The sequence below is a fragment of the Maniola hyperantus genome, chromosome 3, assembly GCF_902806685.2.
Source record: "Maniola hyperantus chromosome 3, iAphHyp1.2, whole genome shotgun sequence".
Lineage (NCBI taxonomy): Eukaryota > Metazoa > Arthropoda > Insecta > Lepidoptera > Nymphalidae > Maniola > Maniola hyperantus.
In genome coordinates this window covers 8731686-8749001 of record NC_048538.1, presented here as the reverse complement: position 1 = coordinate 8749001, position 17316 = coordinate 8731686, and the positions used below count along the sequence as shown (strand labels likewise).

The 17316-nt window shown below is 36.7% G+C and overlaps 3 protein-coding genes across 5 annotated transcripts in view; 2 read left to right on the top strand and 1 right to left on the bottom strand.

The window, feature by feature from the left end:
• Nucleotides 1-17316, top strand: part of LOC117996531 (mpv17-like protein 2) — a 204275-nt gene that overhangs the window by 124699 nt on the left and 62260 nt on the right. The gene's annotated exons all lie outside the window — the stretch shown is intronic.
• On the top strand, nucleotides 8235-9818 carry Pmi (Transmembrane protein Pmi). The gene is made up of 3 exons (XM_034984597.2): nucleotides 8235-8272; nucleotides 8441-8661; nucleotides 9185-9818. Exons 1-3 carry the CDS (start codon nucleotides 8250-8252, stop codon nucleotides 9463-9465), a joined length of 525 nt encoding a protein of 174 aa, XP_034840488.1. The 5' UTR covers nucleotides 8235-8249; the 3' UTR covers nucleotides 9466-9818.
• Nucleotides 9871-15838, bottom strand: LOC117996529 (dehydrogenase/reductase SDR family protein 7-like). Of its 3 annotated transcripts, XM_069509654.1 has the most exons (6): nucleotides 15735-15750; nucleotides 15300-15474; nucleotides 14615-14779; nucleotides 13550-13766; nucleotides 11791-12036; nucleotides 9871-10210 (listed from the first exon to the last, which is right to left on the bottom strand). In XM_069509654.1, the coding sequence occupies exons 2-6, from the start codon at nucleotides 15450-15452 to the stop codon at nucleotides 10020-10022; spliced, it is 972 nt and encodes a 323-aa protein (XP_069365755.1). In that variant the 5' UTR covers nucleotides 15453-15474; nucleotides 15735-15750; the 3' UTR covers nucleotides 9871-10019. The 3 variants fall into 3 exon arrangements, with proteins under 3 accessions (XP_069365755.1, XP_069365754.1, XP_034840483.1); XM_069509653.1 differs by having other exon boundaries at nucleotides 15300-15838; XM_034984592.2 differs by having other exon boundaries at nucleotides 14636-14779; nucleotides 15300-15835.

Here is a 17316-nt window from a genome sequence, read left to right as displayed (position 1 = left end):
TCTTAGCGGATGCCTACGTCATAATAGCTATCTGCATGCCAAATTTCAGCCTGATCCGTCCAGTAGTTTGAGCTGTGCGTTGATAGATCAGTCAGTCAGTCAGTCAGTCAGTCACCTTTTCCTTTTATAGGTATATATAGATTAAGTAATAGTTATTCGGTATGCTGATGTATAAATTATTAATGTTAGGACTTAGTTTAATATTGTATTATATAAATTTTAACGATACGGTCTGAAATTAAAAGTTAGCGATACTAATAAAGTAAAGGTAGGTAAGTATATAAGAACGGTTTTATATAAAAACACACCAAAAGAAATAGTAAATTAAAATTAGTCTCGCATTATGATGTACCTATAGTACGCGACTGGTTGAGATGACAATCGGAGTATGAGGCGGAGGAACGCCCTGCCCACCCGCACGTCACCCCCGCTATCTCAGAACGGATCAGCGCGGGGCTGTGCGGGTGTGTGGGGCGGGGCGTCTCCACCCCGATTGCCATCTCGACCTGTTGCGTACTGTGGTACCTACCTATCATAATGATACTCGTATGTTGCTCGGTTAGACAAAAACTTTGTGTACATTCTTGCAACAGTCCATCTAATTTTAATTCCTTTAAGGAAGTGATTAAGATGTTAAAAGGCCATTTTAAGGCACAACATTTTAAGTGTTATTTTGCGTTAAACTTGTATCCTTTGTCTTAGTTTTTTCTGATCAACGTTGTTTGAATTGCGTAAGATATTCCTACATCAGGTATTCCACGAGAGGTCATAGTGTTCAGTGACCGTGGAGACCGGAGGGAACAAGAGGGGGGGCTGAGTGCTAAATGACTCAACGACAATAGCACCTGACATGAGTTTAAACAAGCAAGGATATCACAAATCGTGATCGAGCCATACAATTTTTTATATAATTTTGAAAATATAGACGTCATCATCATCATGATTAACCCATTATCATGCCGGTTTCCTCACGATGTTTTTCTTCACCGTTAAAGCCAGAGTGATATTTAATTACTTAAAACCCACATAACTCCGAAAAGTTAGAGGTGCGTGCCCAGGATCGAACCCCCGACCTCCGATTAGAAGGCGGACGTCCTAACCACTAGGCTATCACAGCTTATATATAGACGTATTGTGTGTATATAATATAGACGTATTGTGGCCTAAATTGTAATGAAAATACATACTTATTGCAAAAACAATAGTATAAATCCACCTATTTTAAAAATATACACCTACTTATTAAAAATTAGCACGCTAAGCTGTCGGTCACGGTTAATATCACTAGAAGGAACATTGAAATAATATGAAAATGTTTTATGTACGTTGAAATATTCCGTGCTATAAAGATACTCAGTTTACCTACTACCTACCGTTTTATCGAAGGTCAGATGACATTCGCATGTATTTAAATAACAGTCTGTTAGCATGTCAAATCTCGGCCTCATGTTGGCCATGAAATTAAAATGACTAAGTAGGTACTTATTCTATAAGTTGCAACTTTTCGTCCAGGTCCATCCATGTGTCTTTCTAAGAAAATCTAGGAAATCCAAGATACTTTAAAACCTTCGCCAAAAGTTTATTTATTTCATATGAGCTTGAAATACATAAAAATCAGTAATGTGTAATGAAATTTTAATTGCTATGATAGGAAAATATTAATCGACGTGATTGTCCTGTTTCGTGCCGTTTGCACTACCGTTATAATACGTTTTATCGTTCACACTAGGTACTTTTATGATGGAGTTCAAAAGCCTCTAAGTCACCATTTATCCAATGTTTTATGGTAAAACACTTCCTCTATAAATAATTGGCTCAGACGAAAAGATACTCCGTAACTCTTATTCCTAGGTCTACTCATCAAACTGTAATGAGAATTTTTTTTGCTGTTTATGTTTACTGCCTTTATTTAAAGAAAACCTAATAATAGTACGCCACAGCTCAAGATGGCAATCGGGGTGGAGACGCCCCCCACACCTCACAGCCCCCGCGCTAACCTGGTGCGAGATAGCGCAGGTGAAGTACGCGGGGATGCGGGGCGCTCCTCGCATCATACCCCAATTACCTACCATCTCGACCTGTCGCGAACTATACCTACCTATAATAACGTAATCTAAATATATAAAAAGAAAAGGTGACTGACTGACTGATCTATCAATGCACAGCGCAAACTACTGGACGGAACAGGCTCAAATTTGGCATGCAGATAGCTATTATGACGTAGGCATCCGCTAAGAAAGGATCTTTGAAAGCATCTTCAACCCAGATGGTGGAAATAAGGGTTTGAAATTTGTCTAGTCCATGCGGACGCGGGAATAAGCTAGTATAATATAAGCAGTACAAAAATCCCAAATTTCATTATTGTAAGTAAATGGGTAGATATTAAATCTAAATAATATCTATCTGACTAAATAGGTATGTAAGTAGGCAATAGGTAGATACCTGATCAGGTACCCTCTACATTTTGTAAAAAAATGGATCTCCCGTTAGGTAGATACCGGGGGTGCTACGGATGTTCCCACCCGCATCCGCATTAATTAATGCGGATGCGTATTCATATTTGCAACAAGTAGCGACCTGCGAAGAAAGTGGGGGCTGGGCCAGACTGGCGCATACCTCGCGCGTGTTTGCTTTATTGGTATCTCCGTTCACTTATCAATCAAAAACTGTTACAATGGTACCCACCAGGGGTTTTACAGATATTCGCATCCGCATCCGCAAACGCGGAAAATTCGCGTTAATTGAGACATGCATCCGCAACAACCCTGGTAGGTACACCTACTTACCTACAATTACTAATATGTAAGTAATAAATCATTTGACTTTGATCTAGATATATGGATGTTATGTTAAAGTCAAAGTCTATATCTAGGATAGATTGGAAAAACCAGTGGCAAAATGATTTGAAGAGTGTAGCAACACATCGCCACAAGGGACCTATTAAAGCATTGATTATATGCAAACGGGCCCGCCATCCATGGCATCGGTCAGGATATGGCTGCTTCCGTTTCAGGTACCCGCGACTAACCTAACGGTTGCGTCCATATTATAACGTAGGTACCTACCTATGAGTAATTATAAGACCTAACTATTATGATCTGGTTTGATTCCCTTTTGTTGTTTCTTGCTTAGTGGCTTTTGGTAGTGCCACCACGACACAATTTACTTCGCCAATATCGCGTAGATTGAAGAAAACACGAAGGAGGTTGCTGAAATGAATTTCTATGTAGGTATCTAGTAGGTACCTACCTAATAGTTCACGACAGGTCGACATGGTAATCGGGTGGGGACGCCCTGCACTCCCGCACAGCCCCCGCGCTGACTCACTGCGTGATAACGCAGGTGATGTGCGGGTGTGCGGGGTGTCCCCCCCACCTCATACCCCGATTGCCATCTCGACCTGTCGTGTACTAAGTACCTACTAACATTTACCTAGTTCGAAGTACGCTCACATCACACTCACTGCTTCAATCAGCGCCAAAATGCCGAATATCAAGTTGCTTCAAAAACAGGTCGACAGTCGCAGATCACAGGCAATGTACGTACTAGGTAAGTAGGTATAAATAAATAATTCCTTTGTCCAACATTAGAAAATCTTGCCTATTATAGTAATTACATGCAACTCGATACAGGTTAGAACCCTTTGGAATAATAATTTCTTACTCATTAGACTGAGACCTTGATGGTTCTGCGTTACTAACCACTACAACAAGAAAGATGAGTAAATTATAGGCAAAATAAAAAACCCATTGCCGAGAATACGCTTAGTTTATCTAAGTAACTTACCGTAGATTGTACCTATCTATTATATTAAAAGTTGATAAAGTTAAGAATCAAATCACAGAACCAATGATTTTTCCTTTTTTTTTTTCCATTACAAAGTTGACCCTTGACAGTGATCTCACTTGATAATACGGTGATGAATGATGATGCAGAACAGAAGGTGGAAGCGGGTTATAACTTGGAAGAGGTATTGCAGTTTTATTAAACGCACCCCTCTAATCGGTCTCTGTCAACACGAAGAACATAATAAGAATTAATTAAGTAGGTACCTATGTATTAAGTATTTATTACATCCATGGGCACACGTCTTATGCAGCGTAGGTATTGCATATGTCTATTTCAGTGTTTGAAACGAATACAAACTAATTTTTAGTAGACCAAACATCACGATGCGGCAGTTGGCTTGGCACACTGGGATCTTTTTTTAAAGTACAAATAAAAGAATTGGTTGGTAAACTTATCTTGAAAGTAACTATGTCTACCACTAGGTACCTGAAAAAAGCCTTCCATGTTGCTAGAGTTTACAAGTAATAAAAAAATCGAATTAAGACACGGGTACTAGTTAAATATGCTTCATGCATCCACCGGATACGCATTTTTAACTTTTAATCTTTTAAATCTAAAAAGCAAGAGCACAGTAAAGGAACTACATTTCATATCCATTACCTACATTACATGTAAGTTAATAGAATGAGGCTTAAATGAGGCTTCGGCCGTGAATTTAATGAAACAATAGGTACAGCGTTCCATTATCTCGAGCGATAGTCGATACGAGGCAAGAATAGAAGCATTCATGGGCTATTGTGCTATTTTACTTTAGGTCATAAACAAACATGGTTATTTTGTTGATATAAGATTTGAAGCGCCCTGGGCCGCGTTGGTAGGTACTTGCTAGAACTTCGTGGTCGTGAGTGCGATGCGCGACGGGGAGGTGGGGATTAGGGTCACCAAAGAACAAACCGTTTTTGTGGGACATTATGATCTTGTTCTTTTTCTTCTACGGCCGCAATCAATACTAATCAATCTAACCGTGATCGGTGGATTACAACGTTATTTCTTTACCATCGGAGCGAGACCAATAATTAATCTATGGTCTAGCCATCTTTGCTTTTTGTGTCAATTCTCATGTCTTAAGTTCGATAGTCCTTAATCTTCCTTAATCTAAGGGTAAACCGTACTTTTGACATAGAGCAAATAATATGTATTTTCTCAAAAAAACCAGAATCGTACTTATCTCTTTCGCCGGCTTATCTGAGAGGTAAGTATTCTTTTGGCAAATAAAGTTCAAAATCTAACTAGCAATATCGGCACCATATCTGCACCTAATTAATTTTTATGATTTACCTAGTGTTGTTGTCTACACTAGGAAATTTTGAGATAATTTTTGAACACATAATATCAAAAATTGCGGAACTGGTAGGATCCACATTCCGGTTCCGTAATTTTTGATATGTATTTAAAAATACTATTTGGAATATCGGGACTCTCCCGGAAATCCCGGAAAATTGGCAGTACGGCAGAGCGCGGCGCGGGCGGGCGGGCGGCGGCGGCGGCAGCGGCGTGTATCCCGGCAAGTGCTCGAGTTCAATAGCCGCACCCGCTCCATCGTATAAGCCACAATTGGAATCATACTATTCAACTCGTACACCAGCCTCGCTTGAAAATATTGAAATGCAGTTAACATTAAACATGGATAGAAATAAAACGGTCTTTATCTACTACTTACCTTTAGGTTTCCGAACTAAATAAAATATTATGGAAAACAACAAGATAGGTGAATAGTACGCGACAGGTCGAGATGGCAATTGGGGTGGCAAAGGGCAAATGGGACGCCCCACACACCCGCACAGCGCCCTCGCTGACCCGCTGTGAGATAGCGCGGGTGACGTGCGGTTGTGCGGGGCGTCCCACCGCCTCATACCCCGATTGCCATCTCAACCTGTCGCGTACTGTACCTACTTTACTACCCATTTGTGTGTTGTTTGTTGTGCCTTCGTACATTCCAAAAAGCAACAAGCATATTCTTGTTTTCATGCCAAAAGTAATATGTCCCAAGGGGTACGACGGGTACGTGGATGGACTTATCGAGGATTTGTTGATTATTATTATGTGTTTCGCCACTAACAAAGCAAAGGAATATGTACCATTTAACAGGTATAATATTTGGCTAAATGGCTCACCACTCATGATCCCCGCTAAGACCTCGGCCTCCTCCCCCTCAGATCTACTATAAATTATGGATACTGTTACTGCCAAACCAAATTATTAGGCTAAACACCTAACCGACTTTACTATTAAGTACATAATAATTATTAATTAGATTAGCAATGATAAGAACCAAAGAGGGCAAATACAACGGTCCACTACCCTACTAAATAATCCAATTTTTTTTATTATTACAACTGTTTAAACATATTTGGCAGGTGTTGAAATTAGAGTTATCTTAAATAAGTAGCCTGCTTTTTGTTTAATGAGCTAAGAGATCGTGGGAAATTTCGGGAAGGTTTTTATTAATAAAAAATAGCGAGCAATCGAGCAGGCGGTCACCTGATGATAAAGTTTATTTCACACTACGGTATATAAATTATAGTGTGAAATAAGCTTTAAGACGTGATAACCGCCGCCTATGAACATTTGCAGCACCAGAGGAACCGCCAATGCGTTGCCGGCCCTTCAGGGATTTGTTGATCCGCCCCTTGAATAACCCCATGTTGAAATCTAATGGGAACACCGGGAGTTAATTCCACAGTGCTTGATATATCAAATATATTTTTCTCAAACATGCATGGAAACATTATCATTATTTTCGAAAAAAGAACACGCGAAGTATCGAATTTTCGGACAAAGAAAATCAAATCCATTGTAGGAGCGTTTTTTTAATTTGGAACATTACAACATCATACTCAACCTGCAATTGCCTACTTCCCGGCCTTTGCAATAATGTTAAAGGAATTAAAGGAATGTCAATAAATATTTTTAAACTTCTGTCGAAACTTGGATGCACTATTTTAAATACTTACCTACTAGTAGGTGTATCAATTCATATAGAGCTTGCATTGCAAAAGTGTACCATAAAATAATCAAGTCAATGATATCACTCATAATACTTAATGAAATCATTTTCGGCCATATGTGGAGTTAGCCTTATAAGAAAGAGCTTTGGTTAGATATTTTCCTACACACTTTTTAATCATTCTTAAAACACTTATGGCTATAATGTCAGTTGAGAGTGGGTAGTCGGGAAATCATATTAATGTTTGCAGAGTTGGTGGGCGCCTATAAGGTCAGCCTTGCGCCCACACGCTCCTTATAAGATTCTCACTAAACAGAACTATTAAAGTAATAAAAGCGCAAATGACATACCACATTAAAGGAAATTGAACCCTAAAATTATGAGTTTAAGATGACAAATAGCATAGGCTTGATAGTTCAATTTACGTCGTTTTATAGTTTGAAATTGTTTGCAACATTCACCTTTACCTAATCTGGCAAACGGATTTTAGAATGGGAGTAGTGGGCGAACTGTATGTGGAAGAAAATGTCTACATCGACAAAATTAATATTATTTTGTAAATTTTTGGATGATTAGTTTTCAAATTACTTAATTAGTAGGTACCTACACAATATTGTACACACTGTGGGTAGGTACCGACATCTGAATTAGGGAAGCGCATCTTTTACGCATGACTGAAAAACCAGCCAAGTGCGAGTCGGGATTCGCTCTTTTAGGGTTCCGTACCTAATTATGGTTTGGCACAGCTTACAAACCACTATATGAATCGTTAATTGGGTATTTGACTCCAATTTTTTATTACTTTATTATAAACTAGGATAAAAATAATGACGTAAACTGAAAAAACTAATAAAATCGATCAAATAACAAAAAGTTATAAGCATTTAAATATTTCTGATTAGACAGAGATTTTGACGTCACACCTTACTAATGCCATAGTAGCTTTGTGCGGTTTCATACAAAGTTTCGTTTTGCGAGAAAGGGATAGAAGACCCTCCCACTCCATAATTAAAATGCCTGTAACTTTGTAAATCTTTGTTGGATTTGATTGGATTGGATTTCTGACCAAAAGTGTGACGACCGCTGATCTAAAGGGTGGCAAAGGGCGCCACCATCTGCCGACGATAGTGCCATTTTGGAGGGTTTTTGAGCTATTATTTACTGCTTATAGCTGGACACCTTCTCAACTTTCAACTTTTCACCTTTATGAGATCGTGCTCTTTACCTCCATACATTCCATAGTCATAGCCTAGCTAGCCCCTAGACGAGCTGGTTCTACACGCGGAGTGCACGCTTATAACATTCTAGAATCTAGAGCGTTGCTTTTCTACATACCAATGTTACCTAATGTTAATGTAACTTAAAGAATAAAATCGATATTTTTTACCGATTCAAATCAAAAGTACACCACTTATCAGTTACTCTATAATCATGACATTTGTCTATAGCTAAGATGGCGGGTGATGAAAGTGACAGGTTTGTAAATAAACGAAAGTTCTAGTTTTATTGCAAATTATATTAAATAGAGCTAATTTACAGTAAAGTATCCTAGTATAAGCTTATGACATTGCTTTGTAAATAATTTTATAGTATTATAATATCCTAATGCAGGATATTTAACATAACGTTCAATTAATTTTCCAGTGATCTTAAACCCTCCCAAGTAGTAATAGTTAGAGAAGTATACGACAGCGAAAATGCTCATATTAAGTTTGAAATGGAACTGGAAAGAGCACTTGAGGCTGGTGTGAGTGTTATTGTCATAGAACCTGAACCGCTTGGAGAAGAAACAGCTAGGTGGATATATGTAGGGAACCTCTTACATAAAGTCTCTGTGTATAGTGGATTGTGTAGTATTGCTTCGGGTGAGTTGGAAAATGTTTCATGTTCATAAGTACGGCTAGCTGGAAATCGAATGACTTGGTTATGAAATGCACACATTAATAAAGACCTACATCATACATTTTAGCTTGTGCTAGTCAAGTATATTTCTCTAATTATGCAGTGAAATTATAGAATGTTAATTTTTATTCAAAAACAAATACTCAATTTTCTAGTATTTGGTGGTTTCCAATTATCAATGTTTAGCAGGTAGTAGTGATCGCAAAATAAGTAGTCCAATCTGAAGTTGCAACTCAGTGGTTGTGCAGGCTAAGGATTAGATACACAAACCCAAAAGAGATCTATTCTTGTGCGATGCACATTCAAACACCTCATGTTAGATTTGCTTACTTGTTTTGCACACACAATGTATACTGAAGCCCTACAAGCTGAAAATTTACATAAATAACTAAATAAGTGTTTATCTATATGTTCTTGCAATATATCTCAACAAAATCTTTGTGTTCAAAATTTTAAAAAGTTAATCTAACTTTATGAATGTTACAGGCTTGGCTTGGAGTTCATTAGCATGCACACCTTTTGGAGTAGTGTCTGTGTTATGTGCAGGTTGCTACACACTTTCATGGCAATGGGATCCCTGTTGCAAATATCAAGAAGAAAAAGATCTACGGCACTTATCTAAACTGCCAATTTTAAGTGATTTGACCTCAGCATCTCCGGTTGTACTAGTGCACACTGATAATAGAAGACAAGTCATTTTACATAATACTATATCATTAGCTGCAACTGCCATATGCTTATGGAGAATTTATAATATTTTTAAATAAAAATACAGTAATATTTTATGCAGCATATTTTATCTGATATGCTTGCATTAGGCAACAATGGAAATAATATATTTTTATGAAATGAGTACAATTACAAATGTATGCTTATTACTTATTAGTGCTCTTTCTCTGTATAATAACTAATTTTTTGTAGGGAACAATGTAAATTTGTTATTATTATTTAAAAAATGTTATTAAAATTAGATTAGAATAATTGTGTACAAATATTTTCTTTTAAATATAAGGATGCTTTTTAGATAGGACAGGAGGTTGTTGGATTCTGTTAAAACTTATCTTATAGCATAAGCATAATAACGGTGTACCACAGTTACTATGTAATAAAAGTTACATTTATAAAACTTGTTTTATTTCATAGTTAAATAGTTTGTATAATTATTCTATAACATATAATAAATATGTTATACAAAACAGTAATGAAAGAAATTATACAGTATCTTTTATTTCCCATTATCTTTATACAAATAAGCAAAATAAAAATATGGCCACTTTTGAATAATTGAATAAATAACTTATACCCGTTTAAATAATTATAATTAGTTTGTGATGTTGGCCCTTCGTGCCATTACCCAAAAATATAAAGAAGGCACTGAATGTCTCAAAAACACAGCCAGGTTTGGCAAAAATTGGCTAATTACCAATTGCTTATCTTTATTCACTACCATATCCAATATCTTCATTGCGACAAACTGTGGAGTGAAACCTGCTGCTGTACTTTTGTCCATCACTGAAAAATAAAATTATCATTACAAATCATTTTTATAAATATAGAATTTAAATATTAAAACAGAGCAAAATGTGTGGTATAAAAAATATCTATTCTAAATTAACAGCTCCTAAATCCCCATGGCTTAGGAGTGCAGACTGTACAGCATCAGGATTGAAGAATTGGGACTTGAAGTTCATTATAAAGTCTGTGCTTGGCATCTACATTATTGATTCACCACTAGCGACCCGTACCAGCATCGCACAGGTACTTAGCTTATTACAATTTTCATAGGGATCTCTAATATTTTGAAAATATAGCCTACTAGCTGATGCCCGCGACTTCGTACGCGTGGAATTAGATTTTTTTAAAATCCCGTAGGAACTCTTTGATTTTTCCGGAATAAAAAGTAGCCTATGTCACTCTCCAGGTCTTTATCTATACCCATGCAAAAAATCACGTCAACCCGTTGCAACGTGATTGAAGGACAAACCAACAAACAAACACACTTTCGCATTTATATAAGGGTACGGATGTCACTCGAGAATAATGTAGCTTTCTACTAGTGAAAGAATTTTCAAAATCGGTTCAGTAGTTCCACAGATAACTCCCTACAAACAAACTCACAAACTTTACCTCTTTATACTATTAGTATAGATCAAAGAATGTCATTGGTATAGATAAACAGTTCCTGAATCCCTATGGTATAGGAGTGCTATACACTACATCGTCAAAGATGAAGAGTTTGGGCCTTGGAGTTCAATCATGAAGCATCAGAATAAGGAATTTGATCCAGAAATTTTATTGGGACCATCTCGCATACTATAGAGTGAAAAAAAGAGTTTGCATCGGTCCAGAAATCAGTCGGTAGGCATACATACATAGAAATAGCAGGCCAGTACACCACGGAGAATAATTCCTCGTCTGCGCAGGTCATAAGCGCGCACGTAAATTTCATAAATTGCATTATGCAAATAATCATCATCATGATCAACCCATCGCCGCTCACTACAGAGCACGGGTCTCCTCTCAGAGTGAGAAGGGTTTTGGCCATAGTCTACCACGCTGGCCAAGTGTGGATTGGCAGACTTCACACACCTATGAGAACATTATGGAGAACTCTCAGCCATGCAGGTTTCCTCACGATGTTTTCCTTCACCGTTAAAGCAAGTGATATTTTAATTACTTAAAAACGCACATAACTCCGAAAAGTTAGAGGTGCGTGCCCGGAATCGAACACCCGACCTCCGATTGGAAGGCGGACGTCCTAACCACTAGGCTACCACAGCTTCATGCAAATAATAGTAAGTAATAATTCATTAAACAAAAGCAACTGAAAATAAATAGCCGGTATACTGTATAGCAGAAAGTCCGCGACAGGTTGAAATGGCAATAGGGGTATGAGGTGGACGGACGTCCCCCACACCCATGCTCGCCCGCACCAGGTTAGCGGGGGGGCTACAGGGTGTTCCCTCCCCGATTGCTTTCTCAACCTGTCGCATAGGTACTATAAGTATCAAATTCTTTTTATAATAGTTTATCATGCATGATGCAACAACTGAAAGGTTATATTAAATAAATTATTTATTTTGTATGCTTGCCTCCATGATTCTCTCCACTGCCAGTGAGAGCATTCAATGAAACTGCTGTTTTCACATATCCTGGGCTGACAACAGACACTTCAATTTTATGTTGAAACATTTCAGCACGCAAGGAATCTGCAAAGGCTTGAAGAGCATGTTTAGAAGCAGCATAGGCGGATCGATCTGGTATTGCAATCAGTCCTTGTACAGAACTAACAAATACCACATGTCCACTTTTCTTTTCAACCATTCTGGGCAACACCGCTGAAAGAAACTGTTGTTTAAATAAAGTTTATAATAATAAATCGCCCAAATGTCGCTAAACTCCTTCCTTCTAAGAAGAGAGTTAAAAACTCTAAGTAGGTATACAGAATTACTGTATGACAATGGAACTAGGTCAATGGCACAGTCAGTCAGCACACGAAAGGTTCCGTACTGGAGTAAATGTATTCTGTGTTCCGTACTATCATACTAGAAAAGAAGTAACACTATGTACTTTTTGCATGGTGGCCATTTTGAAACTTGCCATCTTGGTTTTTAATATTTGTTGTTGTAACGGCAATAGAAATATGAGAGAAATATACACTGTATTTCAACTCTCTACCTACCTACAGTGCGACAAGGCTCTCTTGGCACTTGAATGACATTGACAGGGGGGCGCTGTTGGAAAACAAAGACTTAGAATATTCAAACAAGAACAAAGTGGACACTTGGCGGCACCGTTAGTTCCGATTTTCGCCACGCGCCAAGATAGCCTTGTCTAAGGACCCATTCTGTGGCCATCTTCGTGACTAGACTTGCCCAGAACACATTTTGACACTGAACTTTTATATAGTGCAAGCAAAATAATTAGTAGGTAGTCCAATCTGAGATACAAGGCGGGCTGCGCAGGATTAAAGATCTTATTACTTCAAACAGCTTTCAAAAACTATTTTGAGAATGCCATTAGACACCCCAATCCCCTAGTAGTTGAGGCAGCAACATGCACTCCCAACCAACCGAAACAAACCCCCGATAAAAGACGCCTAAGCACGTCCTTAACGATCCCGGCAATCAAATCAATGCTATGCAACAATATGCCGACAATGTTCCCTATCTACACAACTCAACCTTATTACTGCGTCTTCGTCGGCTAAGACGAGGTCCCCGATTTCTAACGTCACTCGGACGTGGAGGGTTCCGTACCCAAAGGGTAAAACAGGACCCTATTACTAAAAGTCCGCTGTCCGTCCGTCTGTCACCAGGCTGTATCTCATGAACCGTGATAGTTAGACAGTTGAAATTCTCACAGATGATGTATTTCTGTTGCCGCTATAACAACAAATAGTAAGAATGCAATAAAATAAATATTTTAGGGGGCTCCCATACAACAAACGTGACTTTTTTGCTCGTTTTTATAGATAATGCTACGGAACCCTTAGTGCGCGAGTCCGACTCGCACTTGGCCGGTTTTTTTTTTAGCCATGGCCTTTTCGGAATAATAAATCCATAATTAATTAGGCCTTAATTTTTGAAACTTCCTGTAAAAGCTCAAATTCTGCATATTTTTCCAAATCGGAAGGCAGGAAACTGGTCATGTCCTTTGTAAAGTAGCAATTTTAGACTGTAAATTAAAATTGTTTGTCTTTTAAAGCAATATTAAAAAGAAAAAGATGCAGATACTCTAAATTTGGTTTAGAGAAAGGAATCAGAACCGACCCAACCGGTGCAATAAAAAGTATATTTGATATGCAACTGGCACAAAAAATATTGAATTACTACCTAAATGAAATATTACCTTTAGTTAATCCTACTGAACCAAAATAGTTGGTATCCATAATTTTCCTATCCACTTCCAATGTTGTGTGAAGGATTGAACCACGATGGGATACTCCACCATTGTTAATTAGTATGTCAATTTGGCCACAGGTATCATATATTTTCTTGACAAATGGTTCCAACTGCTCTAAATTCGATAAGTCCAGTTCACACACTACTGGTTCCTCAGTTGAAGACTGAAAAGTAGAAAAGAAGAATTCAAAAATGTGTATTTAATTTTTAGACTATAATAATTAATAAATAATTTTTATACTACCATGCTTGTATTACAAGTTACCTTATCGGATCTTGATAAAAAACAAATTTTAAAAGCTGATTACTTGCGGTTGTATAACCTATACTATAATATATAAAGAGGTAGAGTTTCTAAGTTTGTTTGTGGGAAGTAATCTCTGGAACTACGGAACCAATTTTGAAAATCCTTTAACCAGTTAAAAAAAGCTACATTATTCCTGAGTGATATCTTATATCTTATAATATAATATATATTTCTTATTTTTTTTTAAATAGAGATCCTAGCGAAAATTGCAATAAGTTACCCCTGCAAAGCCAGGGTGACCAAAGACAAAAAAGATGAAACCACAAATTCACGGTTTTTGGATTTTTTACTTTACTTGAGCTTTTAAGTTAAGACCTACCTACCAGCCAACAACAACAAGCAGTCAACAAAGTCTACAAGCAGTATCAGGTTGACAGACACGACAGACAGACAACAAAGTGATCCTATAAGGGTCCCTTTTTTCCTTTTGAGGTACAAAACCTTAAAAATGAGAACTCACTCGCCATTTTAACTGTGGGTCAACTGTCATGTCGAAAGTAAAGTTCACCTTTAAAATAAGGACTAAATTCATACTTTTAATATGACAGTTGACACAAAGTTAAAATGGTGTGTGAGAACTTGATTTTTTTTCCATATCTAGTCTTTAAATAGGTATTTTTTTTGTATAGTCCTTTAAAAGATCCTGTCAAAATATTAGGTATTTATCTCCTTCTTAATTGCAAATACATTATGTAAACAACTAACAACACAGTTAAAAGCACTTGCAATTTTTTTAGATATGAGATCTTGTTTGACCCTATCTAGCTCTGTTCTCCTCCTTGCAGCTAGAACTACTTTGCAGCCATACTCATAGAATACATGAGCCAAAGCCTCTCCAATTCCTGAACTAGCACCAGTAATGACAACCACCTGTAAAATATTTGAAATTATTAAAACTTTGTTAAGTTTACAGCATCCACTAGAAACTGTGCAGTTCTGCTAGTTTCCACTAAGTCTATCCTGAGGCAAATTGTATTAGATATTATATTATAAGTATATTGCACTCAAAACAAATACCTATGCTCAAATCTGAGCCTGAGGTGTATGTCTGCACATTGTACAAAACCAGAACTCAGCCAAGCTTGTTTTTTAATCCTTATAGTCTATAACCTGCACAGGCTGCTTTGCAACTTCAGATTGAACTACTGGTTTTGAAGTTGCTGTACAGGAAATTGTATTTATCTCTGGCAATACAATATGATGAATTTAAGAACAAAATATGATGATTAACTTATTATAACAAAAAGTTATTTATCCATTAATAGATAAATCAGTTTTTATTACTAACAATTTGTAATATTAATAAATAAGTAGGTCAGTAGCTTTCTATTTTGATTTAACAAAAGATTATTATGAATATTATTTAACAAGAATTAATATCTTCCCTTACCTTTCCTTGTAAAGCATTTCTACGTTTTCGATTTGTTACTTGTGAACACAAACGGTACATGGTAAATCCAACAGACAGTGGCAAGCCAATATACTTGAGATACCAGTTTAGTGAGCTTGCATCACTTGCATTAATGAGTTTAATCACAGACATTGTTGAGAAATACCCAAGGTCTGTGTATTTATGAAAGTCAAAGGATTAAACAAGCACACAGATTTACCTACTTATAGTAGTTATTTAACAACAGTTCTGGAAGAAGTCTCAATAATATGTTGATTAGACAAACAAAAATAAACATTCCACAAAACAGATGATTATAAAATACAATATGTAAAACCGGTTTAGGTTATAGGATTAAGTTACTATAGAAAAATCAGTCATTAGTAATCCTATAAAATGACTTTGAAAAGTAACAGATTTATTAAATATGTTCCTATGTATCCATATAATGTGTAATGTATTCAATTCAATGTACTCTGTGATGTATTGTATTATTTACATTTATTTAATTCGGAATTCCATGCCATGGGTATGCCATGCCATGATTCCAACCAAAGACTACGATTTCAACATCATGCCATAGAGCAAAGAGTATGGTATCGACATAATCGTAGATTGAGTAAAACAGCTAGATTACAGTACTGTGGTCAGTGTAACCGCGTATGAGCTGATAACGATAGCACGACGTATCACGTAACGATGAATAACACGACAATTACCATTGTTTAGTAGTCAATATTTGTATTAACTATTATTCAATCAACAGTATTAAATAACTAATGAGAAATACAATGACGCCACGAATTCTCAAAGTTGGTTTTGCAACTAAAGTTGTATTCCTTCCTTGTAAAAATTGATTACACGATTGAAGGCGACGCGTATAAAACCTTTTTTTGTTCTAAAATACAACAAAAATGGTTTTATACGCGTCGCCTACAACGATAAGGGACAAAAAATAGGTTAGCTGCGTCTCTGTTTATCACATTAGTAACTCTATCTGTATCTGTGGCTCTCTTTTTAACCGACTTCAAAAAAAGGAGGAGGTTCTCAATTCGTCGGAATCTTTTTTTTTTTTTTTTTTTTATGTATGTTCCCCGATTACGCAAAAACGCCTGGACCGATTTTGAAAATTCTTTTTTTGTTTGAAAGGGTATACTTCAAAGTTGGTCCCATTTCAATTTGGTGAAGATCTGATGAACATCTTCGAAGATAGATACTGGAACTCCTCAACGGATAAGAGTAAATTGCTCGCGATCAGTGTAATAGCTTAGTAAACAGTAGATTTTTAACCAGTCATAGCATAATTCCATGGGGCCACTAAAAATTGTGAAATAAAAAATTTTTACAAAAAAAATAAAAACCGACTTCGTTACATAAACACTAAAAATTGAAAAATAATTTAATTTATTACCGAATATATTATGTATACAAGAGTTAATATAGTTCCATAATAATATTTTTTGGGGTCGGTGCCAATGAGGTGCCATTGTGGAGTCCCATAAAAATATGAAGTCTAGACGATTCGCGCAGCTAAAGCTAATTGGCACCGGCACCAAAAAGTATTATTATGGAACTATAATAACTCTTGTATACATAATATATTCGGTAATAAATTAAATTATTTTTCAATTTTTAGTGTTTATGTAACGAAGTCGGTTTTTATTTTTTTTGTAAAAATTTTTAGTGTAAATGAGAAAGCAAACGTTCCTTTATCAAGCTTTATTACTCTATCTACGGTTGGGACTTTGAAATCAATCAAGAAGTTGTTTTTTTTTTTTTTTAATTTATTTTACGGCCCTGGATAAACAAGAAGTTGAACCACCACCACACCAAAGAGTTTTTATAAGGATTATTACCTCCTATGTCGATGCTTTCCCTACTGTTGTAGGGAAAGCATCGATATAGTTTCCCTGTTGTTGTCTGATACCTACAAATATCAATTTATCATCAGCAGTTCCTGGATCCCCACGCCTTAGAAATGCAGTGCACGAGTTCAATCATGACCTTTTTGCTTGTT